Consider the following 26,152-nt stretch of genomic DNA (forward strand, 5'->3'; position numbering starts at 1 on the left):
CGGGAACTAAGCTTTCTACACTTCACTCTAACTGATAAAATGTCAACACCAGTAGAGACCTATACAGTGATGGAATAATTCTGTATCCAGATTATTGTACAGGAATCTACACATGTGTAAAATGGCAGAGAATGACAAGCACACTGCAGAAATGTCAATTTCTTGCTTATGATAATTGTACACAGGATTGTACTCAGACACAGGATGTAACCATTGGGGGGAACTGGGTAAAGGGTTACATGAGACCTCTCTGTACCATCTTCACAACTTCCTGTAAATTTATAATTATTTCCAAATAGAAAGTTTTAACAAACTAATAAATTATCCTCAGAAAGACTGGAGTAGCAAAAAAGATCAAGATGTTATTAAAAAGGAGCCTTCACAGGGGTTCCCTGGTGGTCTAATGGTTAGGATTCCAGGCTTTCACTGCTGTGGTCGGGGTTCAATCCCTGGTCAGACAACTGAGATCCTGCAAGTTGCGCAGCACAGCCAAAAACAAAAACAAACAAACAAAAAAACAAAAGGAGCATTCACTTCTTTCCTGTTTATCTGCCTACATGTGTACCTACCTACCTACCTATTATAGGGACTCGTCACTTTCTACTTTATTCAGTAGATAATAATCTATCACTATTATGATTTCTTTTGCTACTCAAATTGTCCCAGATTTGACCAGAGGGAGCTCCTTAAAAGTGGCTCCTGTGTCATTCTGACATGTTCCCATCTTTTTTTTTTTTTTAAATATGGAACGCTTCATGAATTTGCGTGTCATTCTTGCGCAGGGGCCATGCTAATCTTCTCTGTATCGTTCCAATTTTAGTATATGTGCTGCCGAAGTGAGCACTGTTCCCATCTTTTGAGTGCTTCATTACTTCCCAGCGTAATGAGTTATTCTATAATCATTTTGTACTTTTCTCTGTTCTAACCCAGGAGTAAGTCATTTCTCCAAGAAGTTCTAGTTCCAATTAGTGACAAATGGTAAATCAAGGTGCGCTCATTGTGCCTGGCATATAATCGTCCTTTCAGCACTCAGAGCAAGGAATGTTTTTCCTTATGTGAGACTGCCAACTAATCAATATAGAAGAAATGATGGAATTAGAAAAACGCCATTAGAAAAATAGCACAGTTATTAATTGCTACAGGCAAGAATCATTGCTTGATGCTATAATCAATGGACAAAAGCATGAGAAATAGGATATTCACATAGTCCTGAAGTATTTTCCCACGAAATATTGGGTTGGCCAAAAAGTTCATTCAGGGTTTTCCACAAAATGTTACAGAAAAACTTGAATGAACTTTTTGGCCAACCCAATAGTTATTTTTTTTTCCAATAGTTATTAATTACAAAAAGAAAGATAGTAACTTTATATAATACTTGACAGGCAGCATCTTAGCCAGGTGATCAAAGTTAACATTATCAATAAAGGACAAATTATTATTGAATGCTTGCTGATATGACACACTGAGAACACAGCATCATTTCTGTGATATTCCTGACAAAAATGAATAACCTGAATCTAATTATGAGGAAGCAAGAAACAAACCCAAATTGAGGGACATTCTTCCATATGATCAGTCGTGAAAGTCAAGGAAGGGCTAGAACTCTTTCAGGTAAAAGGCTAAAGGGACATGAGAACTAAACACAATGCATGTGCCTGGATTGGATCCTAAATCGGGCAGAAATGCCAAAAAGGACATATTGTGACAATTGGGGAAACTATTTACAAATGGTATGTTAGTAGAGAATTGATGCTTTCAAACTGTGATGCTGGAGAAGATTCTTGAGAGTCCCTTGGATTGCAAGGAGATCAAATCAATCCTAAAGGAAATCAACCCTGAATTGATTGGAAGGACTGATGCCGAAGCTGAAGCTCCAATATTTTGGACACCTGATGTGAAGAACCAACTCATTGGAAAAGACTCTGATGCTAGGCAAGATTGAAGGCAAAAGTAGAAGGGGGTTACAGAGGATGAGATGGTTAGATAGCATCACTGACTCAATGGACATGAATCTGAGCAAACTACAGGAGATAGTGGACAGAGGAGCCTTTGCATTCATGGGGTCACAGAGTCAGACACAATGTAGTGATTGAACAATAACAACATACACATAAATACATAAATTGAGAAGAGAAAGCAAATGTGGCAAAATGTTAACAGTGATTTGGGGTGAAAGGCAAAATAATTCAAGAGTTTCAAAATGATCAGTGCTTTAAACCTCAGGAGAAAACATAGGGGAACATTTGTTTAGGCCTTGGAGTAGGCAAGGATTTCCTAAACAAGACAGAAAATGCACTAAATATCAGGACAAGATCCAGTGATTCAGCTATGAGGAAATGAGGAGCCTTTATTCATTGAAGGACCCTTTGTTCTTTGGGGGCCCTTATTAGTAAGCGCACAGGGACACAGAGCAGGCACAGAACACACTGTACCTGCTCCACCACCAGCAGCTCCAGAGGCAGATCCATAAGCACTGGGCCATGCCCAGCACTTCTCCACCCACCAGTTCTCCTGAGCACAGCCTCGAAGGTTGCCAAGAGAAGGACCTCCACCTGAGCCTCTAGCAACACACCTGACCTGCTGTCCCTCACTGCCCAAGGGCACTTACCCAGGGGAAGTCCCAGGGTCAGGCTGGAGGGAAGCTCTCATTCTGCCCGCCCACCCTCCTGATCCTTGTTCTCTTGCCTGTGACCTGAGCCAGGACAGACTGGGAGGTGTGTAGGTGACACAGGGGAGGAGCCTCAGATGTGGGGGAGGAGTGGCTACTTGCCAACTAGTGTGGAAAAATTAAAATATTCTACCATTTGGCATTGTTAAACATTTTTTAAAAAACTTTTTTATTGAATGATAGTTAATTTACAATATTGTGTTAGTTTCAGGTATACAGCAAACATATATATATATATTCACAATATATATATATATACTTGTATATTCATATATATGTGTGTATCATATATACATATATGTATTCTTTTTCAAACATTGTGAAACATTTTAACAACTCTGAGCCCAAGCTGGCAGACAAAAAGCCCATCTTCACCTGTCTCTCCCTCCCTTGGATTCACACAGGGAAAGTGTACAAAGATCTTTCCAGGCACAGATGCCCCACTTCCATCCCTTTCCCCACCAAAATAAGACACTCTGGACTCTACCCTGGCTGGGGGGATGGTTATGTGAGGTGATGGACAGGGGATTTTGGAGCTAGCAATTAAGATACAAACTTGCTAATACAGACCCATCCAGATTCTAGCCTCACCAGCCACATATGAAAAGGTATGGTTTTTTGGCCCATTTCCACCATGGAGGATGGCCTGTGTCTCTGCCACCACCAGAACCCCTATAAGGACTTCCTCATCCTATGTGAGGATCCCTGCTAAGCCCCTGATGGCTCGCCAGTGAACCACACAGCAATGTCTCCCTTCAGGGTCATCTCTGTCCCAGAACTCTCTGCACTCTCAGCTCTGGGGCACGCTATGCTGCCAGGATCCATCACTCACTGCCCATTTTGTCCCTGGCCATCTGCTTTGTCCCACCCCGCAGTCAGCCTGCTGGGGCTCAGTCCTCCAGCTTCAGGGCTGCTCTCACTCCTGCCCCAGCACACTTCTCCATCACCTCCTGTGAGATGATCCTGCCCTTCTAAACCCTATCCCAGCCTACCAGATGGGTTCTCAGGGCACTTACTAGGCTGCCTGAAAAAGTGTGCAATGTAGTTCACTCGGCCCTTACTGAGGGCTAGATACCCAACTTCTCTGCATGTTCCTATTTCGCTGGGGGTGCTCTGGTCTTTCCCTCTGGCTGTTTCCTTTTTCATCAGATTGTTCTCTGTGTACTCCTCCCTCTGTCTTTCCCTGCTTACCCTGCCCATTCCTGTCCTGACTTCTCCTGTTCCTTCTACTGGTTCTTGTTTCCTCTGCATGGTCCCCATTCTGACTCTTCCTTGGTCCCTCTGTTTACTGTTCCCTCTAAATGTTTGTTATTTCTGAGTGTCCTCTGGTCTCTTTCCTGATGCCTCTGTTTATTATTTCCTCTGATGGTCCCTTGTTTCATTGTTCCATGCCTCCTGCTTCTTCTTCCCTCTGACTGATCCCTGGTGCCCCTGACTGTCCTGTGTTCCCTTTGGCAGCTGTCCCTCTAGCTGATCCTTAGTCTGTGGCACCATTCTGGTTGTGCCCAGTCCACCTGGCTGCTCCCTGGTCCTGATGAGGCTTTCTCATTCCTTCTAGTTGACACAGACTGACTGCCCTTTGAGTCTTCTGACTTCTCTCTAGATTCAATTCTTTCCTGTCCCTTGGGCTTTCCTGGAATGCATTTCTAATATGCTGTCATCTGATGCTCCTGTGTCTAGTCCACGGACCACACTCTGTGGAGCACTGGTCTACTCGGCTCCTAGTCTAGGCTCTTGATCCTCACTGTAGACTACTTCTGTGTGCTCCGTGCCACTGTACTTTCATCTTCTCCATCACTTGCATTATGTCTGACCTTCGGTTCCTTTGACTGTTTCTTGGGCAAGGTGAACAACTGCCCCAGTATGCCCAGGACTTTCCCTGTTTTAGCACTGAAGCCCCACATCCCAGGAAGCCCCTGTTGCCCTATCCCTCTAGAACTCTGGATGTTCCCTGGCTTCTGCAACTCTCTGTTAACCCCAGTGCCCACTAAATGGGGCCTCTGGCTCTGGGAATGGATACTAGGCCTTCCAGCTCTTCTCTAGTCCCTCTAGTTGTTCACTAGTAAGTCGGGCTACTGTCCAATACCAGATACACTTTTGATGCCCACTGTGCTGTTCCCTAGTCCTCTGGTTAGGCCCCAGAACTTCTAGAGGACACCCAGCACAACTTTGCTGTTCCCCAGCCTCCAGGACTGTTCCTTGTTGCCCCTGGTGCCCTTGGCTACTCCTCAGTTTTGGAGGCCCCTTTCTGTCTCTCCAACTGTCCCATGGGTCTGTCACTTTCCTGCTCCTCCAACCTGTTCTACAGCTTCAGCAGCTGGTACCAGCTTCCTCTGGCTGCTGCCTACTCCCAGGCTTGTCTTTCCCATTTCTCCCCATTTCCTGTCCCCCAGTACCTGTGCCTTTCCCCAGCCCCTCAGATTTTCCATCTGACCCCTGGTATCTCTTGAAGTGGCTTATCTGGCAGGCTCTTACCCAACACATCAAACCTTTTTGTTTTTTCCATCTAGCTGAGTCAGTTTCCTCATCCCTCTGGCTGGTCTCTGTTCCCTCTGGCTGCTTGCTATCTGATTCCTCTATCTCCTGGTCTCTCCTCCTATTTTGAAATCTTCCTGATTGTTCTCATACCTTCTGGCTCTTGCGTGCTCCCCACTATTACCACTTCTCCAGCTTAGACTACTGTTTCTTGGTCTCTTTGCTGCTCTCTGGCCTCTGGCTCTTGTTTTTCCATTGCCTCTGTTTGTTCCACTGCACTCCCACCTGTCTCCTGTGCCCCTTGGCTATCTTGTGTCTGGAGTATGTGCACCATGGTCCCTCTAGATGTTCCCTGTGGCTATTCCCTATCTCTCTTTCTTTTACTGACCCCTCTTCCTGTTTTTCAGCTTCAGTCACTATTTCTTAGCCCAACTGGCTGTTCCTTACCCCTGGGGACATTTTTATTGGTTCTGTGGTATCTCTGCCCATTTCCTGCTTCTTGACATCTAATGAAAAAACTAAGAACTTAACAAATAAATATGTGAATAAATAACATTCACCAGGGTCTTTGTTATTTCCATCTCTTCTTGAAAAGGGGGCATAAGTCTATGGTTGGCAACAAAAACCTACTACATAGCACAGGGAACTCTGCTCAGTGTTTTGTGGGAGCCTGGATGGGAGGGTGGTTTGGGAGAGAATGGATACATGTATATGTATGGCTGAGTCCCTTCACTGCTCACCTGAAACTATCACAACATTGTTAATTGGCTATAGCCCAATGCAAAAATGTTTTTGGTGTTAAAAATATAAATTAAATTAAAAAATAAGTCTTTGGTTGGGAAGGAAGACATGAGTCTTGTGCCTTGCAGAGACCAGAATCATTCATCCAGAAATTCCCACACACTGGCTGGGCAAGGGGTCATGTGCAGAAGGACTGGGGAGGACCACATTGCTGTGACCCTAGCTTGTGGGTCTGTGACTGATCTGATGGAGCAGAAACCAGACAAGAACAATTTTCCAGAGTGGAAGTGCCCTACTGTTAGCCAGCGGTTTGTTTATCATTCAATGTCCCTATACCTTTTGCTCAAAATATAACTTCAGTGACTTGGGCAAAAAGATTTAAATGTAAGAATTTCACCATAGCAGTTTTCATCACAATAGAAAACCTCGAATGCCCTAAGTTCACACACAGTGGACTGGTTAAATAATAGTTTATCTAAAGGATAAAAAGCTACTATGTTATGTATCATGTGAAGAAAAATATTTACTGTCTAGAAAATTATACTGAAGTGCTAAGTTAAAAAGGAAACAACAAAATACTACAATTTCATTTTTAAACATGAGCTATATCATGTATATGTGTGTGGTATGTATGTACACTCTCAGCCCCACATGTGTATATCCACATACCCACATACATGTACATACAAAGGGAAAAAACTGTAAGGAAATATAGCTAAATGTTAACAATGGTTAACTTTGACTAATGCTGAAATTACAAGTAATGTTTTATTTTCTTCTATTTGCTTACCTGCATATTCTAAATAATGAAATTATTAAATAATAAATATTAAAATAAGTTTTAAAAGCTTAATGTTATTCTAATGACCACATGATCCTGAGCCCCTGTGATAACCAGCCTGTCCCCAGAGTTGACAGTAGACTCAGGACAGTTGGAAGGAGGGAGCTGTGGGGCAGGGTCTGGCTCCCTTGTTTACACAATTTCCAGGGAACTTTTAGTGGGAAAGCTGGTCTTGGCTGGAGTGTGGTGAGGGTAGAAGACACAGTCAGGAGAACTGGTACCAGTCCACTGCTGTCACACAAAATCCCAGGGGCCTGGGCAAGTCATGTACCTTCTCAGGCCACTTTATTCATCTTTGAGAGGAGGAGGAAGAACTAAAAGGGCCCTAGAGACTGTGCTCACCCTACTACCCTGCCATCCTCTAAGCTCCAAAAAAAGGGACTTTTCTCCCAAGATCAGGATAGAGGGGGAGTCAGCAAATCCCCAAGGATCAGCTGAGTGTGTGCACAGAGCCAGTGGGTAGTGGAGGGTCTATGCTGGGCATCAGGGATAGTGTCTCCATGGCTGGGGCTGGTGGTCACCTCTAGCTGGATCTTACCCAACTCTGCAGGGAGCTGCTTCCCCTTCCCCCAGGCTGTGCAGCTGACCTTCCATCCCACCTTTCCTCCATTGGCTGCATCATATTTTCCACTGAAACAGGAAGGGATCTGGATGCAGGACACCAGCCACACGGTGCTCACCCTCAGCAGGGGGGTGGTGATTCATTTCAGGGGCAGCAAGTCTGGAATTTGCCCCTCCTGTCCCCGCCCTAAGTCCCTAGCAACAGGTCAGAGCCATCTCCTTACTGAATGAACTCCTGCCCCTGAAGCCCTCTCCCTCCTCACCTTACACATGCTGCCTTGTCCCTCTGCAGCCAGGTCTGGGGACCACTGGGGATAGCTCTGGTTGGCTGGCATCTTCCTCAACCCTTGGGCTCTCTTGCTCACAATGCTGCTCTTCCTGGGACCCTGAGGCCAGGCTGATCCGTGGACTCAATGTGAGCTTCTGAGGCTGGAAGGAAGATCCGGCAGCCTTCACTATGGGGTCTGGTCCAAGGACTCCGCAGAGATTCCAAAAAACCTGGAAAGGCAGTGTCCATGTGGTCAATCATTCAGCATTCAGCATTCAACCCACAAGCATTTCCTGGGGGCACCAAAGAATAGTTAACACTGGATAGTGTGGAAAAGTTCAGTAACCAACACCTATGTAGAATGCGGACAAAACTCATGCAAAATGAATGAGAGTTTTAATTCCAGCTCTTCTGCATTCTAGCTAGAATCTAGGGAAGTCACTTTAGTCTGAGTTTTTTCACTTTAAAACTGAGGATGAAAACACCCATCTCACAGGGCTATTAGAGTTAAACGACATGATATTTCAAAAGCACTTGCTCTTATTTGGCACTGGGAAAACATCCCATTGATATTAAATATTGCTATTATTATAAGGTGCAAGGAATGTTTTGTTAGTACTTCATTTAATTTTCAAACTCATCATATGAACTAGGTATTACTTTTCCTATTATTCTCTTTACCATCAGATAGAGCTGTTTGTAACTATTAAGAAATTTGCCCCTGATCAGGGAACTAAGATCCCACGAGCCACGTGGTGCAGCTATATTAAAAAAAAAGTTACCCCAAGATTACTTGGACTAGGGGAAGGACAGGGATTCAAACCCAGGTCTGCCTAACTCCAAAGTACATTTTCTTTAACTACTGGACCATATGGTATTCTATATGCGGAAGAATCACAATAAACATTACTTCTGTTTCTTGCTGCCTTTAAAGTGCTCTGGCTGAAGGGTGACCATATCACATATGCATAAACCAATATTCTGTATAATTCAGTATACATTCTGGGAAATTTATAGAGCGCACTCTCTTTTGCCAAAGATGGAAACATAAACTCTTTGTACCCTCTCGCCCAATTCCCATCTGGCCCTGAAAATCAACATGTCTGCACAGGCTCCTAAATTGGTAACCTACACTGCTTGACAAAAACTATGTCCCAAATGGTGCTATCAACTGGTTTCCTTAGGCTCTTCAAATAATCACCAACACAGGCAACACAACTTCAATAGAAAATCAACTATTAATCTGTTCAATGGGTCCAACCTGACTTCCTGTAGGACTCCATAACTTACAGCCCATATATAGAGTCAGTGATGCCCATAAACCCCTCAAAAATAGACCATCACATACTAAATCAAAGGTCCTGCAATTACCAATGTTCACAGGTCCCAATCAATCACTCCTATAGGGCTCCTAAAACTGACACCCAAAGACCTGAAATCCCAGGCTTGAAATGAATCTTTTACTACCTCAGTGTCCCAATCAATAACTCTCATGGACTGATCAATGACTTCAGATCTCCAACTCTTATAAAACCTCAAGAATTTCTACAGAGGTCCCAATTACTTACCACATATATCTAATTATGTTTCTTCAATGATTTCCCAAGATTATCACTCACTGATTCAACATGAATGCAATCTATAGGCCCCAAATTATCTCATCTTCAGTTCAGTTCAGTTCAGTCACTCAGTCGTGTCCGACTCTTTGTGACCCCATGGACTGCAGCACGCCAGGCCTCCCTGTCCATCACCAACTCCCGGAGTCCACCCAAACCCATGTCCATTGAGTTGGTGATGCCATCCAACCATCTCATCCTCTGTCGTCCCCTTCTCCTCCTGCCCTCAATCTTTCCCAGCATCAGGGTCTTTTCCAAGGAGTCAGTTCTTTGCATCAGGTGGCCAAAATATTGGAGTTTCAGCTTCAACATCAGTCCTACCAATGAACACCCAGAACTTATCTCCTCTAGGATGGACTGGTTGGATCTCCTTGCAGTGCAAGGGGCACAGAAGCACGGCGGCTGCGACAGCACAGAAGCATGGCTGAGAGGAGCTACCCCATGTCCAAGGTCAGGAGCGGCAGCCGAGAGGAGCTACCCCACGTCCAAGGCCAGGGGCGGAGGCCAAGAGGAGCTACCTCACGTTCCAGCATCAGGGTCTTTTCCAATGAGTCAGTTCTTCCATCAGGTGGCCAAAGTATTGGAGTTTCAGCTTCAGCATCAGACCTTCCAGTGAATATTCAGGACTGATTTCCTTTAGGATGGACTGGTTGGATCTCCTTGCAGTCCAAGGGACTCTCTCGAGTCTTCTCCAACACTACAGTTCAAAAAGCATCAATTCTTCATTGCTCAGCTTACTTTATAGGCAAACTCTCACATCCATACATGACTACTGGAAAAACCATAGCTTTGACTAGATGGACCTTTGTTGGCAAAGTAATGTCTCTGCTTTTTAATATGCTGTCTAGGTTGGTCATAACTTTTCTTTCGAGTGAGAGAGTCAATTCCTACACAGATTGATAAGAAGTCCAGGGTCCCCAAGGAGGAGAAAGGGGCCTGGGGCTCTCGAAGCAGAGACAGGGGTCTGGAATTCTCAAGGAGGAGGAAAGGACAAACATCATTTTTTCTCTACATTCCTTAGTCTTAGTCACATAAAACATTTTTTCTTTAAGTCTGAAACTGATGATTACACCACAAACAGCTCAGTTTAAACTCTGTACTAGTGATTATACAACAGCAGTGTATCCTGACTGAGGATAGTTTCTCCTTCCTGAAAACCTTCTGACTAATCCTGATATCTTAAGAGTGTAAATTATGGGACTGGGTCTGGTAAAATTTTCACAGACTTGAGACATTCTTTTGATTTATTGTAATAATTAATTTAAAAGTATATAACTCCCTTGCTAACACTTGCGAGGGGGTGGCATTCTCCGTCCCCCTTCTGATGTCTATGTCAGAAACTATCTCTGTCCCTTTTCTTATTTTAATAAAACTCTGATACACAAAAGCTCTTAAGTGATCAAGCCTGGTCCCTGGTCCTGAAGCTAAATCTTCTTCGGAGATCATGAATTGGACATCGTTCACCATAAGCTATCACAAGAAGCAAGCGTCTTTTAATTTCATGGCTGCAGTCACCATCTGCAGTGATTTTGGAGCCCAAAAAAATAAAGTCTGTCACTGTTTCCACTGTTTCCCTATCTATTTGCCATGAAGTGATGGGGCCAGATGCCATGATCTTAGTTTTCTGAATGTTGAGTTTTAAGCCAACTTTTTCACTCTCCTCTTTCACTTTCATCCAGAGGCTCTTTAGTTCTTCTTCGCTTTCTGCCATAAGGGTGGTATCATTTGCATATCTGAGGTTATTGATATTTCTCCTGGCAATCTTGATTCCAGCTTGGGCTTCATCCAGCCCACCATTTTGCAAGATTTACTCCGCATTTAAGTTAAATAAGCAGGGTGACAATATACAGCCTTGACGTGCTCCTTTCCCTATTTGGAACCAGTCTGTTGTTCCATGTCCAGTTATAACTGTTGCTTCCTGACCTGCATACAGATTTCTCAGGAGGCAGGTCAGGTGGTCTGGTATTCCCATCTCTTTAAGAATTTTCCACAGTTCATGGTGATCCACACAGTCAAAGGCTTTGGCATAGTCAATGAAGCAGAAGCAGATGTTTTTCTGGAACTCTCTTGCTTTTTCAATGATCGAATGGATGTTGGGAGTTTGATCTCTGGTTCTCTGCCTTTTCTAAATCCAGCTCAAACATCTGGAAGTTCTCGGTTCACGTACTGTTGAAGCCTGAATTGGAGGATTTTGAGTATTACTTTGCTAACGTGTGAGATGAATGTAATTGTGCAGTAGTTTGAGGATTCTTTGGCATTGCCTCTCTTTGGGATTGGAATGAAAACTGACCTTTTCCAGTCCTGTGGCCACTGCTGAATTTTCCAGATTTGCTGGCATATTGAGTGCAGCACTTTCACAGCATCATCTTTTAGGAGTTGAAATAGCTCAACTGGAATTCCATCACCTCCACTAGCTTTGTTCATAGTGATGCTTCCTAAGGCCCACTTGACTTTGCATTCCAGGATGTCTGGCTCTAGGTGAGTGATCACACCATGGTGATCATCTGGGTCGTGAAGATCTTTTCTGTATAGTTCTGTGTATTCTTGCCACGTCTTTTTAATTTCTTCTGCTTCTGTTAGGTCCATACCATTTCTGTCTTTTATTGTGCCCATTTTTGCATGAAATGTTCCCTTGGTATCTCAAATTTTCTTGAAGAGATCTCTAGTCTTTTCCATTCTATTGTTTTCCTCTATTTCTTTGCACTGATCACTGAGGAAGGCTTTCTTATCTCTCTTTGCTGTTTCTTGGAACTCTGCATTCAAATGGGTATATCTTTCCTTTTCTCCTTTGCTTTTCACTTCTTTTCACAGCTATTTGTAAGGCCTTCTCAGACAGCCATTTTCCCGCTGCTTTAGCGCCTACCATCTTGCTGAGGTTTCTCTGACCTTGGGCATGGGGTATCTCCTCACAGCCGCTCCAGCGAAGCACATGGAACAGAATAGAGGACACAGATATTGCCTCCTACAAATACAGTCATGTAAATTTTTTTTTACAAAGGTACAAAAACAATTCAGTATCTTTTCATCAAATGGTGCTACAGTAATTGGATATTCTCAAGCAAAAAACCAAACAACAACAAGACAAAAATAAAACAAACAAACAAAAAACCCAAATTAATCTCATTCTAATTGTTACACTGGGGTTTCCATAGTGGCTTAGCAGTGAAGAATCTGCCTGCAATGCAGGAGACGCTGGTTCGATCCCTGGGCAGGAAAGATCCCTTGAAGGATGGCATGGCAACCCACTCCAGTATTCTTGCCTGGAGAATCCCATGGACAGAGGAGCCTGGTGGGCTACAGTCCATAGGGTTGCAAAGAGTTGGTCGGATATGACTGAAGCAATTGAGCACGAGAATGTATAAAAATTAACCCCAAATGGATCATAGATTTATGTGTAAAATGTAAAACTATTGGAAGAAAACAGAAGAGAGAATTGTCAGAACTTAGGGCTTAGTGAAGAGTTCTTAGGTATGAGACCAAAAACATGATTTTTTAAAAAGAAAAAAATAGATGTTTATCAAAATTAAAAATTGTAGCTCTGCAAAAGATACTCTTAAGTGGATGAAATGACAAGCTGCATACTGACAGAAAATGTTTACAAATCCCTTATTTGACAAAAGACTAATATTTATAACATATAAAGAACTAAATGGGCAAAAGACATGAAGAGACATTTCACCAAAGAGAATGTGTGGAGGGCAAATAAGCACATGAGAATATGTTCAACATCCACAGAAAAGCACATTCTAAAATTTATATGGAAAGACACGACCCCCTAGAATAGCTAAACCAGTCTTTTTTTTTTTTCTGACCATGCCATGTGGCAAGCAGGATCTTAGTTCCCCAACCAGGAATTGAACCCACACCCTCTGCAATAGACTTCAGAGTCCAGTGGACCCAGAGCTAAACCAGTCTTAACGAAGAAGAATAAAGTGGGAGAATCATCCTAATAAATATTAAAAGTTTACTACATGGATATATTAATCAAAACTGATTTGGGCAGAGGGACAGACACATATCAATGGAACAGAATAGAGGATCCAGAAATAGCCCCACCTAAGTATGACTAACTGATTTCTTTTTTACAAACATGTAAAACAACTCAATGGTGCTAGAACAATTGTACATCTAGAGCAACCTTCCAGGTTGAATATAGATGTTCTGTGAGGAAGGCATGTCCAGAGAGGGCATGGAAGCTCTGTACCTCTCCCCCCATAAGTTTCCCTGTGGATCCCTTCCATCTGGCTGTTCTTGAGTTGTATCTTTATAATAAACTGGTAAACAGTGTTTTCTTGATGTCTGAGCTATTCTAGCAATTACTAAACCTGAGGGAGAGGTCCTGGGAACCCCCAATTTATAGCCAGTAAATCAGAAGTATGGGTGGCCTGGGACTTGCAGTGACTGGCATCTGAAGTGGGGGCAGTGGGATTGAGCCCTTTAATTTATGGGCTCTGATGCTAACTCCAGATGGTTGTTGTTTAGTTGCTAAGTCATGTTTGACTCTGAGACCCCATGGACTGTAGCCCACCAGGCTTCTCTGCCCATGGGATTTCCCCGGCAAGAATACTGGTAGGCAGTGTCAAAACAGAAAGATGGTAATGATAACCCTATATGCGAGATAGCAAAAGAGACACAGATGTATATAACAATCTTTTGGACTCTGTGGGAGAAGGCGAGGGTGGGATGATTTGAGAGAATAGCACTGAAACATGTATATTATCATATGTGAAACAGATCACCAGTCCAGATTCGATGCATGAGACAGGTGCTCAGGGCTGGTGCACTGGGACGACCCAGAGGGATGGGATGGGGAGGGAGGTGGGACGGGGGTTCAGGATGGGGAACACACGTACACCCATGGTGGATTCATGTCAATGTATGGCAAAACCACTACAATACTGTAAAGCAATTAGCCTCCAATTAAAATAAATAAATTAAAAACAATTGAATTGAGTTGTTAGACATTCAGTTGGTGTCAGAGAATCAGAGAACGGCAAAGTTTTTAGATTGGACACCAAAAGCATAATCTATAAAAGGAAACACTGATAAACTGGGTCTTGTCAAAAATTTAAAAACCTTTGCTCTGAAAAAGACCAGAGGATGGAAAAGATGAAGAGAATGAAAAGACAAGCTACTGACTGTGAACAATACATGAAGATAACATATCTGACAAAAGACTGGTATGTAGAACATATAAAACACTCTCAAAACTCAACAGTAAAACCATCCAAACAATTCAATTAGAAAATACTAACAAAAAAAAAATAACAACAACAAAAAAATAACAACAACAACAAAAATACTAACAGACATTTCACCAAAGAGGATACATAGGTGGCAAATAAGCATATGAAAATAGTTCCCATATTATCTACCAGGGAAATGCAAATGAAAACTCCAATGAGATATCACTACACATATATCAGAATAGCTAAAATAAATACTTACAATGCAAAATGCTGGTGAGGATGCAGAATAACTGGATCTCTCCTACACTGCTTAAAAAATGTCAAAAGTTTATATACTGTATGATTTGATCAATACAACAATTTTGAAGTGACACAATTTTAGACAAGGAGAACAGATTAGTGGTTTCCAAGGGTTAGTAGAGACAAGAAGTGAACAGTGTGTTTATAAAAGGGCAATGCTAGGGATCACTGTGATATTGGACTATGGTGATGGATACACAAAGTTTCACAGGTGATAAAATTGTATGAAACTTAGTACACACATATACACATACATGTATGAGTAAGACTGAGGAAATCTGACGAAGATGGTTGAATTGTATCAGGGTCAAAATTCTGGTTGGTATATTATACTTTAATTTTGTAAAATGTCATAACTGGAGGAAACTGAGCAAAGTGCACAAGGGATCACTTTGCATTATTTTTTTACAACTGCATGTGAATCCACAGTTATCTCAAAATATATTTCAATTAAAAATTTTTTAAATGATGTTCAATGTCAATGTTTAAAAAACTGTTCAAAGCTTTTGTAAGCAAAGGAAACCATTGACAAAATGAAAAGACAACCTACTGAATGGGAGAACACATTTGCAAATGATATGACTGATAAGAAATATCCAACATATTATATATAAACAGCTCATACAACTCAATATCAAAAAACAACCCAATTTAAAAATGGGCAGAAATGATACTGTGTTTAGTACCAAACCCTATATATGCTGTATCTCTTATACACATGCATACCTATGACAAAGTTAATTTATGATTTGGGTACAATAAGAGATTAACAACAACTAATAATAAAATAGAACAACTATAACAATATACTGTGACAAAAGTTAGGTAAATGTGGCCTCTCTCTCTCTCTTAAAATATCTTATTGAATGGAAACGCAGATATGGAGAACAGACTTGTGGACACAGTGCGGGGAGGAGAGGATAGGACAAATTGAGAAAGTAGCACTGACATATATACATTACCATGTGTAAAATAGATAGCTAGTGAGAAGCTGTTTTATAACACAAAGAGCCCAGCCTGGTGCTCTGTGAAGATCTAGAGGGGTGGGATCAGGTGGGGAAGGTGCAAGAGGGAAGGGATAATGTATATGTATAATTATGGCTAATTCACATTGTTGTAGAGCAGAAACCAACACAACACTGTTAAGCAATTATCTTCCAATTAAAAACATACACACAAAATGGGCAGAAGAACTAAATAGACATTTTTCCAAAGAAGAAATGAAGATAGTCAATAGGCACATGAAAAGATGCTCAACATCATTAATCATCAGGGAAATTCAAATCAAAACCACAATGAGATATCACCACACACCTGTCAGAATGACTATTTTTTTCATTTATTTTTATTAGTTGGAGACTAATTACTTTACAATATTGTAGTGGTTTTTGCCATACATTGACAGGAATCAGCCATGGATTTACATGTGGTCCCCATCCTGAACCCCCCCCCACCTCCCTCCCCATCCCATCCCTCTGGGTCATCCCAGAGCACCAGCCCTGAGCACTTGTCTCATGCATCCAACCTGGACTGGCGATCTGTTTCACACTTGACAATATACATATTTTGATGCTGTTCTCTTAGATCATCCCACCCTTGCCTTCTCCAATAGAGTCCAAAAGTCTGTTCTATACATCTGTGTCTCTTTTTCTGTCTTGCATATAGGGTTATCGTTACCATCTTTCTAAATTCCATATATATGCATTAGTATACTGTATTGGTGTTTATCTAATAGAACTACCATATGATCCAGCAATCCCACTCCCCATCACTTTACTTAGAGAATGTTGGCTTAAACAACAAATATTTATTTCTTACAATTCTGGAGGCTGGGAAATCCAAGCTCAAATGTTAGCAGATTTGGTGTCTGGTGAGAACCTGCTTCCTGATTCATAGACAGCCATCTTCTTGTGTCCTCACATGGCAAAAGGTGGAAAGGAGCTCTATGAGGTTTCTTTTATAAAGACACTAATCCCATTCATGAGGGCTTGACCCTCATGATATAATCACCTCCCAAAGGCCTTGCCTCTTAATACCATCACACTGGGATTTAGGATTTCAAGGTGTGAATTTGGGTGGGAGGGGGCACATAAACATGCAGTCCATTGCACACATCAAGAGAGTCTCAACATTCATTAGGGAAATAGAAATCAAAACCACAACGAGACACCACTTCACAATCATTAAGATGGCTAGAATTAAAAAAAAAAACAGACAATAACAAGTGTTAAGAATGGCACATTGGAACCTTCATATATTGCTGGTAGCATGTAAAATGGTGCGACTATTTTGAAAAACAGTTTGGCAGTTCTTTAAAGGTACTGTATGACCCAGCAATTCTACTTCTGAGCGAAATGAAAATATACATCCACACAAAAACTTGTACACAAATGTTCATGGCAGCATTATTCAAGGTAGCCAAAAAGCGAAAACAACCCAAATATCTATCAATTGATGAACGGATAAACAAAATGAGGTATATCCACACAAAGAAATATTATTCAGTAATAAAGAATGAAATACTGATACATGGTATAGCATGGATGAATCTTGAAAACATTCTAAGTGAAAAAAGATAGTCACTGAAGAGCATATATTTTGATTCCATATATATGAAAGGTCTAGAATAGGCAAATTTATAGAGACAGAAAGTAAATCAGTGGCTGCTTGCAGCTGGAGGTATGGGGTGGGAATGTGGAACCAGTACAATGTTTCCTTCTGGGGGTGATGAAATGTTCTAAAATTGGATTATGAGGGTGATTTGCACAACTTGAACATACTAACAACCATTGAATTGTAAGCTTTAAATGTTGAAGTTTGTGGAAGGTGAATTATATCAATAAAGCTGTTAGAAAAAGAAAAGATCATGTAGTTAGTAAGTGGCCATGCAGGATTTCAAATCCAGTATCTGGAAAGCGGAAGGTATTCAACAAACATTTGTTGAATGAATGAATGAATATCCTTCACTTCCAAATTAGCAACAAGATAGAGGTTCTCTCTATCATTCAACATTGTTCTGAAAGCTCTAGCTAATGCAATAGAAGATGAAGTAATCAGAAAAAAATATTTGAAAGGAGGAGAGAGAGTATCATTGTTAATTGAATGTGACATGATATTATATCTAGAAAAACTAAGAGACCATAAAAGGCAACTATAATTCACATGAGAATGTGACAACTGGATTGGATAAGAAATAACATACAAAAAGAAAAAAAATTAAATCAATATTTCCCCCCTATGGAAATAGAGAAATGTGCTATTTATTGTGATGAAATCAAGTGTAAAATATCTAAGAATGAACTTTTAAAAAAAATCCTGAATCTATAAGAAGAAAACTATAAAATATAGTTTTAATGGTTGCTTTTGAAGCAAAATAAAATGGTTTTTAACATTCATATGAAAGAATAAGTGCTAAAAAATATTAAAGAGAACAACCAAAGAAAGGAAGAGTGAGGGGATTAGCACTATTAAATATTAAAAGTATTCCTAAAGTCACAACAGTTTTTTTGAAAGGGAGTAGACACATATATAGAAGAAAAAATTGAGTTCAGAAATAGAACAATATACATCTAGGAATTTATGGGACAAAAGTGGCATTTAACTGAGTTTGAAAAGGGTATTCATTTAATGATTGGTGCTGTCAAATTTTCTAACCAAGTGGAAAATACAAACTTTAATCTCATCTCATACCACACACCAGAATTTTCCAGTTGGATTAAAATTTAACCCTAAAGCAATGGAAATTTAAATTTAAGTCATATATTTACTTAAGCACCAAATCAGGGAGAACTCACTAGGCAAGACATGATATTTAGAACTTGTAAAGAAAAATTATCTAATCAGATGACCATTTTTCTAATTATATATGGAGACACATTTCAAAAATCAGGATATAAAGAGAGATAAAGGGGAAAATTACAATAAATGACAGAAGGTTAATATTCACAAATTAGTGAGAAAGACAAACTACATAAAGGATAAAAAGAGCAAAGGATATAAAAATTTTTTAAATACATTTCAATAGCCAATAAATATGAGATGTTCAGTCACCAGTTGTCAGGAAGATGCACATCAAAGTAAGCTACATACTGTTCTGTTTGGCCCTCAGAGCAGAAATTTAAAAAGCAGCAACAATCAGTGTGGGAGATGATTTTGGAGTGAGCCCTTTTATATGCTGCTAGTGGGAGATGTAATTTTACAAAAGTTTTGGAAAATCATTTAACTGAAATTTCAATACATACCATCCACTTTAAGGAACATCCATTCCTGCAACTAATGATCACTCAGATGACAGTGTCTGACTATAATTTAGAAATCAATAACAAAAATTTCAACTTTGGGGGAAATCAAAATCTCATACCTAAATAACTAAGTGATCAGAGAGAAAACCACAACAGAAATTAGAAAACATTATTAATAAACTATGGTGGAAGTGTTACATATAAAAACTTGTGACATGAAACGAAAGTGTTCTTAGAGAAAAATTCATGAACTTAATGCCTATACTATAAAAGAAAATTATGGGATATTAATTGAGATAAGCATTCAATTTAGGAATTAAAAAAATAGGAATAGAAAAAATCAAGAAACAATGAAATCAAGGGCAGAAACTAATGACACAGAAAACAAAGATACAGGAGGACCAAGAAGGTCAAAAGTAGGTTTTTGAGACAATCACATCTCAATTCTAAAACCACCGATCACTGAACCCATGAAGCAGCGTGGGGTCCATAGGCCCCTCTATCACTAACAACAGTCCCAAATAAATGTATCATTCATCCCACAGAGCTCCATCACTCACACCACAGAAACCTTGACCATCCACCCAATAAACCCAATCATATACCTTATAGACCCTGCAACACTCATCCCACGGCCCTCATCACTTACCTCAAAAACTCTCTATCACTCACTCATTCTCCAATCCTCATCTCACAGGCTCTCCACCACTCACTCTACCGACCACCCATTACTCTCGAAAGACCGTCATCACTCACATCACTGAACCCCTCAGTAATTCCCATGACGCCTCACAGAACGCCAATGATTCGCTGCACAGGACCTCCAAGCACTAACCTCACAGAGCTCAAATCACATCTCTTGACACCAGATCACTCACAGCACAGTCCCCTTTCCTCACTCCACTTACCCCTGATAACTCACTCCAGACTTCCACTGCTTATCCCACAGACCCAGTCACTTACCCCATTAGTGGCCTCCAAGGAGGCTCCTCACTCACCCTACAGACTCCTCATCGCTCACCTCATCAATGCCCCCTGCTCATCCTATAGATTCTATATCACTGACCCCACAGATTCCCCAAAATTCAGCACACAGACTGCTTATTACTTTCCCTACTGCCTCCCATCATTCACCCACAAACCCCTGTGTAGCTCTATGCACCACCTCACAGACTCCAGAGAAGCCCCATTACTCACCCCACAGAGTACCACCACTGAGCAAAGAAGCCATGTCCTAACGCCCCCATAATTATATCAATGCTTTACTGGTGCTAAATCGCCGTCTCAATTAAACTCAGTCCCAGAGCCCAAAGTGTTGAAACTGCCTCTGCGGGACGCTGATGTTTCTGGACTTCACACTGCACATGCTCAGTGTCGGCGCCGAAGCGGCCGTCCACCCCAATTACACCGGGTGCACTCACGAGGTGTCAGTGCGTGCGCGTGTCTGTGTGTGTCGGAGGAGAGGCGGGCTTTCCAATTTTCTTTAGTGACTTTGTCAGACCACTAACATGGCTGTCCTCTTGGGAGTGTCTCTCTGGGAGTCGCCATCTTGGGAGGGTGGGCATCTCTGCAGCTGCGGAACCAGCGGTCCCTCGCCGGACCTGCCTCTGCGGGGTTTCCTGGGAGCCGATCCGGCCCAGCAGGTCGGGCTGCGGCTCCCAGACTCTTCCCTCCCGCGCCGCATCCTCCACTGTTACCCCAAGCGTAGGCCTGGGGTCTTCCCATCTCTGCGTCCTGGGGCCCCGCCCTCCGGCCGTATCCCAAGGGGCCAAGGCATTTTCACACGTAGTAACTCCCCCTGCCCCCTCCCCAGTCCTAGCTAGAAAGACACCTCCAAGCCACCGGCCAGACACTGGCGCCCCCTCCCCAGCCCCCACCCCCGCTCCACTTCTCCAGGTGCGGAAAAGGCCCCGATCCGTGCAGGCTGCTCGCGGCGGCAGAGCCCCGGGCGCCGCTGCGTGCCCACCTGACGGCGCCTCTGTCCACCAGTCGGCTGGGGGCAACGCCCGGCTCCGGCTGTCACCGACCCTGGGTATTTGCTACGGGGGGGGGGGAATAGTACGTGTCAAATTTAGGCCAGGAAGCGGAAGTCGCCCGCAGCGAGAGTTTAACCACTGTGGGCGCGGGGAGCTGAGGTGGTTGAGCGCCAGAAACCAAGTATCTGTGCACGGAGCAGTGGGGGATGCGGGGGGGGGGGGAGGGGGGGGCTTGTGACATAAGTAATGGGACATTTCATCCATTAAAACAAGAAAAACAAAACTCGAGTACTCAGGCTTCCCTGTTTCCTTATATAAACATGAAGGCTACAGCTGTCTTCTAAATATCCAAGGTTTCAAGGTTTTTAGTTTGTTTTTTAAGATTTATTTATTTAATATTAGACTGTTCTGGTTTTCTTTCTTGCTGCTGCGGGTTTTCTCTAGTTGTGGCGAGTGGGCTTATTGCGGTGGCTTCTCTGGGAGCCCAGGCTCTAGGCACCAGGCTTCAATAGTCGCGGAGCTTTGGCTCAATAGTTGGGGCACAGGGGCTTAGTTGCTCCTCAGCATGTAGGATCTTGGAGCAGGTTTCCGCTGCAGTGGCAGGTAGATTATTAACCACTAGACCACCAGGAAAGCCCCAAGTTCCAAGCTTTTATTTGATTCATTTTCATTAGTATTCAGTTTCAAGTGCTAATTTGTAACCGTTTCCCCCTTTTGACCCAAGGATTATTTAGAAATCCAGTGTCAAACTTGCAAAACTTCTCCAAGACTCAAACTTGCCTTAAGCCTCAAGTATGGGGCCCAGTTTTCGACAATGTTTCATTTCTTGATTGAAAAGACTGTATTTTCCAGCTGTTGGGTTTAGCATATGTATTTATTGGTTTGAGCTTGTTAGTGTGTGTGTTAGTTGTGAAATGAAAATATCTCCTGCCATATTAATAAACAAGAAATGTTGAAGGAGGAAAGAGACAGAACAGGCTCCATCTTGAAAGCAGGACTCCATCTTGGGCCAGACTGTGGACATTGAGCTATATGCCCAGTATCGATGGAAACGACATACCAACTGGAAAACCAGACCCTTGGGATGGAAGAGCCCCAGGGCTTGTACCTAGACTTTCTGTCGCCTAAAAGAATACCCTAATTATTTGTGTAACCAAATAGAATCATAAATTCTATAAGCATAAGCTTACTGGGGTATGACCACAGGCCTATTGGTAATTGTCCACTGTTAACTACCTAGGCTTAAGGCATACGAATCACTGGTTAACTTTGTATTTTTCTTTTTATTTGTTCAGACTAGTTTCAGAGAATTTGAGGAGGTGGGTTTGAGCACGTACACTTAGGGTATATAAGGTTTCCACAAAAACTGGTCAGGGTCCTTGGCTAAGAGGAGACTCTGCCTTGGGCCCGCCGGTGTAATAAATTGCACTCCACTATCTGCATTGTCCTTCGGAGTGAGTTTGTTTCCAGGAACGGGAGGCTACAACAATGTCACAGCCATCAGTTATTTCTGGCCTCCAAATGTGAATGATCGCTCCCAAAACTGCGATCCAGCAGGCGTTGCCACCCCCCCACCCCATAGTGATTGCTGAGGAGCTGGAGGAATACAAGAAGCAAGGTGAACAAGGAAACAGGATTGGCCCCAAATAGCTGAGGTGCATATGAAAGAAATGAATTCAGTGAGCCCACAGGCTTGCATCTTTCCACACATAGAAGGCTAAATTCCTTAACTTGATACCTGATATGTGGTGTTCAGACTACCTGCTCCCTTTGTTGCAAACTTGCATGTAGCCTGACTTCCCTTCCTGACTCCTTGGAGCAGTTTTCTCAGAGCTACTGAGATGCAGTCTCCCTGGCTCAGAGTCCTAAACATTTCCACCAAATAAAATAATCCTCTACTTTCAGGTTGTGACTATTCTTTTAGTCGACATAGTGTTAGTTGCTCAGTCGTGTCCAACTCTATACGACCTCATGGACTGTGTGGCCTGCCAGGCTCCTCTGTTCATGGAATTCTCCAGGCAAGGATACTGGAATGGGTAGCCATTTCCTTCTCCAGGGGATTTTCTTGACACAGGGATCGAACTGGCATCTCTGTATCTCCTGCATTGGCAGGCAGATTCTTTACCACTAGGGCCACTAGGGAAACCCCTGAGCTATTTAAAATGTGTATGTTCTTCCTGATGATTTTCTTCTGCTTGCTCTCTGAGTTAGTGAGCGAGATCTCCCACGGTACTGGTAAGTCAGATTTTCATTGCACCAGTCAATTTTTGCTTCCTATATTTTGAAATTTTACTATTAAATCCAAGGGTATTGTGTTGTTGAATAGATACAGCCAAATCACGTCCCCCAAATATTTTAACATTTCCTACTCCCACCAGCACAGTATGAATCCACCAAGGCAAATCTTTAGCACTGAACGTTGATGCTCTAATTTATGCCAATCTGAGGGGTAATTTAATTGCTTTAACTTGCACTACCCTTGAAGGAGGAAACAGACAGAGCTGGACTCCATCTTAGGCCAGGCTGTGAACATTAGGCTACATGCATGGTCACCCTCCCAATGGACTCTGAACTTTGTGCCCGGTGTCTATAGAAATGACATTCCAATGGAAAACCAGACGCCCCCAGATAAAAGAGTCTCAGGACTTGTATAAGGACTCTCCATTGCCTAAAAGAATATGCTAATTATCTCTGTAACAGAACAAAGTGGCAAATTCCAATATGTTTATCGGGATATGACCACAGGCCTATTGATAAATATCCACTGTTTATCTAATCTTGTGACACGTGAATCATGGGTTAACTTTGATCGTATCTCTCTTTTAGCTTGTCCAGACTAGTTTCAAGGAATTTGGGGAGGTAGGTTTGAGCAAGTACACTTAGGGTATATAAGGTTTTCACAAAAACTGGTTGGGGTCTTTGGCTAAGAGGAGACTCTGCCTTGGGCCCGCCTGTGTAATAAACTGCACTCCACTATCTCCATTGTCCTTCGGAGTGAGTTTGTTTCCAGGAACGCGTGGCTACAACACCCTGACCACTTGTGAAACTGAGGCTCTTTTTCTGTTTGTTGACAATTTAGATTTTCTCTTTGACAAATCTTCATATCCTTTGTTAAGTTTTCTTTGCAATGATTTGTCTTTTTCTTATCAATTTGTAAGAGCTCTTTGTAAACTAGAGATATTTTTTGCATTGCAATATTTACCCCTAACTCATTCTGTCCTTTGCATTTTGTAGGTGTCCTTTTATCTGTAATTAGAAAAATGTATTCTTTCATCAAAAATAAGCTTTCTTGGACTTCCCTGGTGGTCCAGTGGTTAAGAATCTGCCTGCAGGGGACATGGGTTTGATCCCTGGTTCAGGAAGATTCCACATGCTGTGGAGCAACTAAGCTCATGCACCACAACTACTAAGCCCATACACCTAGAGCCCATGCCTCACAAGAAGAGAAGCCACTGCAATGAGAAGCCCACATACTGCAACAAGAGTGGCCCCCACTCACCACAACTACAGAAAGCAACACCACAACTACAGCAACAAAGACCCAGTGCAGCCAAAAATAAAATTTTTTTAAAAAAAGCTTTCTTTTCTGGCTTCTGTGTTTCCTGCCTTGCATGGACCCCTTCTCCATTCCAAGTACTCCTAAAAAGATAGTCTTAACATTTATTTCATTTTTGTTTTAAAATTTTCTACTTATACCTTTAATCTAGTTGAAATTGACTCTGATGTATGGTATGAGATTAAGATCAAGCTTCATTGTTGCTGCATCAAATAGAGATAAATCCAGACTTGGATAGGGAGAGACTAGAAAGAAAAGCTATTGCAAATAGGGAGAGAATCCCCATCTCAGAAATCTGCAAGCATCTCAAAACCAAACAGAAAAAGGCTTTTCTTTTATAGATAGGATAAGGAAGAGGCAAGCCAAGATAAGCAGACTCTGTGGAAGAGAATCTGCACAATCAGGGAAATGACCAATGGGATCTGACAGGAGAGTGTCCACTGTGGTCAGCCAGTTCTCAGGAGATGCTGAGGAAAGGGCATGTTCCACATTTTTTTGAGCTTCCTCAGGCTTGAGGGCAAGCAGGGTTCAGGAACCTGTAGGAAAGAGAGAAGCTTGGCTAAAGTTTGGCTAATAAGCATTTTGTTGTGGTTAATCAATGTTTATGGGGGAAAAGAATGAGAATTCGGAGGGTCTGTGTCTGGCCATGTTATCAACAAACAGGTGGTGTCCGTGAGTCCAAAGTCACACAGGGAAGGGGGGATCTTTGCTGTAAGCAAAGAGTGACACAAAAGAGCACAAAAGAGTAAGGGAATTTCTTAACCTTCACTATTTACCAGGATCACGGGGCTCAGGTAAAATTCAACATTATCAACTGGCACCATTTATGGAACATATTACCCAAAAGCCCCTGAATTAAATGTCATTTCTGTCATATAAGGTCACAAATATTTAGCTTAATCTGAACTCTATCATGTCTCTGTAATCTATATGATTTCAAAAGATTTTTTTTCTCACAGATTTACTTTTTCTAGAAACTTTGAAGTTTAAAATCATTTTATAAAGTTTAAAAATGAATACTACCCCTCCTCAAATTAAAAAAAAAAAACCCTCCACAAAACAAAACTGTTGTAATTCTGATTGGAATTGTATTATATCAATATTATACTTTGGAAAGAGTTAATGCTTTTTATTATGACTTTGAGGAGATACCTCACATCCAAGGGCAAAAGAGACCCCCCCAGCAAGATGGTAGGAGGGGTGAATTCACATTTAGAATCAAACCCCATTCCTGCCAGAGACGCTCAGAGGGCACAAACAAACCTTGTCTGCACCAGGACCCAGAGACCCCACAGAGACTGATACAGAACTGTGTTTGAGCATCTCCTGTGGAGGTATGGCTCAGCAGTGGACTGCTGCAGGGGCAGGGGCTCTGGGTGCAGCAGACTTGGGTAGGACATATATCCTCTTGGAGGAGGTCGCCATTAACCCCACCATAGAGCTGCCAGAACTTACACAGGACTGAGAAATAGACTCTTGGAGGGCCCAAACAGAACCTTGTGCACCAGGATCCAGGAGAAAGGAGCAGTGACCCCACAAGAGACTGACCCAGAAGTGCCCGGGAGTGTCCAGGAGTCTCCAGCTGAGGCATGGGTCTGTGGTGGCCTGCTGCAGGGCTGGGGGCACTGAGTGTAGCAGTGTATGCATGGGACCTTTTGAAGGAGGTCGCCATTATCTTCATTACCTCCACCACAGTTTGAAATGAAAGTGAAAAAGTGAA

The 26,152-nt window shown here is 42.2% G+C and overlaps 1 protein-coding gene and 1 non-coding gene across 2 annotated transcripts in view; both read right to left on the reverse strand.

Annotated features, from left to right (window-relative positions):
• Positions 1-21,013, reverse strand: part of ZNF41 (zinc finger protein 41) — a 41,958-nt gene extending 20,945 nt beyond the window's left edge. Inside the window, 2 exon segments of the mRNA XM_043459161.1 lie at positions 7,550-7,784; positions 20,867-21,013. Of these exon segments, the coding sequence (XP_043315096.1) occupies positions 7,550-7,621 (72 nt within the window). The 5' untranslated portion in view covers positions 7,622-7,784; positions 20,867-21,013.
• Positions 738-844, reverse strand: LOC122436076. Its single transcript, XR_006267848.1, has one exon. It is a non-coding gene; the product is annotated as a U6 spliceosomal RNA (small nuclear RNA).
• Positions 21,014-26,152: the final 5,139 nt, after the last annotated feature.

Source organism: Cervus canadensis, chromosome X (assembly GCF_019320065.1).
Source record: "Cervus canadensis isolate Bull #8, Minnesota chromosome X, ASM1932006v1, whole genome shotgun sequence".
Lineage (NCBI taxonomy): Eukaryota > Metazoa > Chordata > Mammalia > Artiodactyla > Cervidae > Cervus > Cervus canadensis.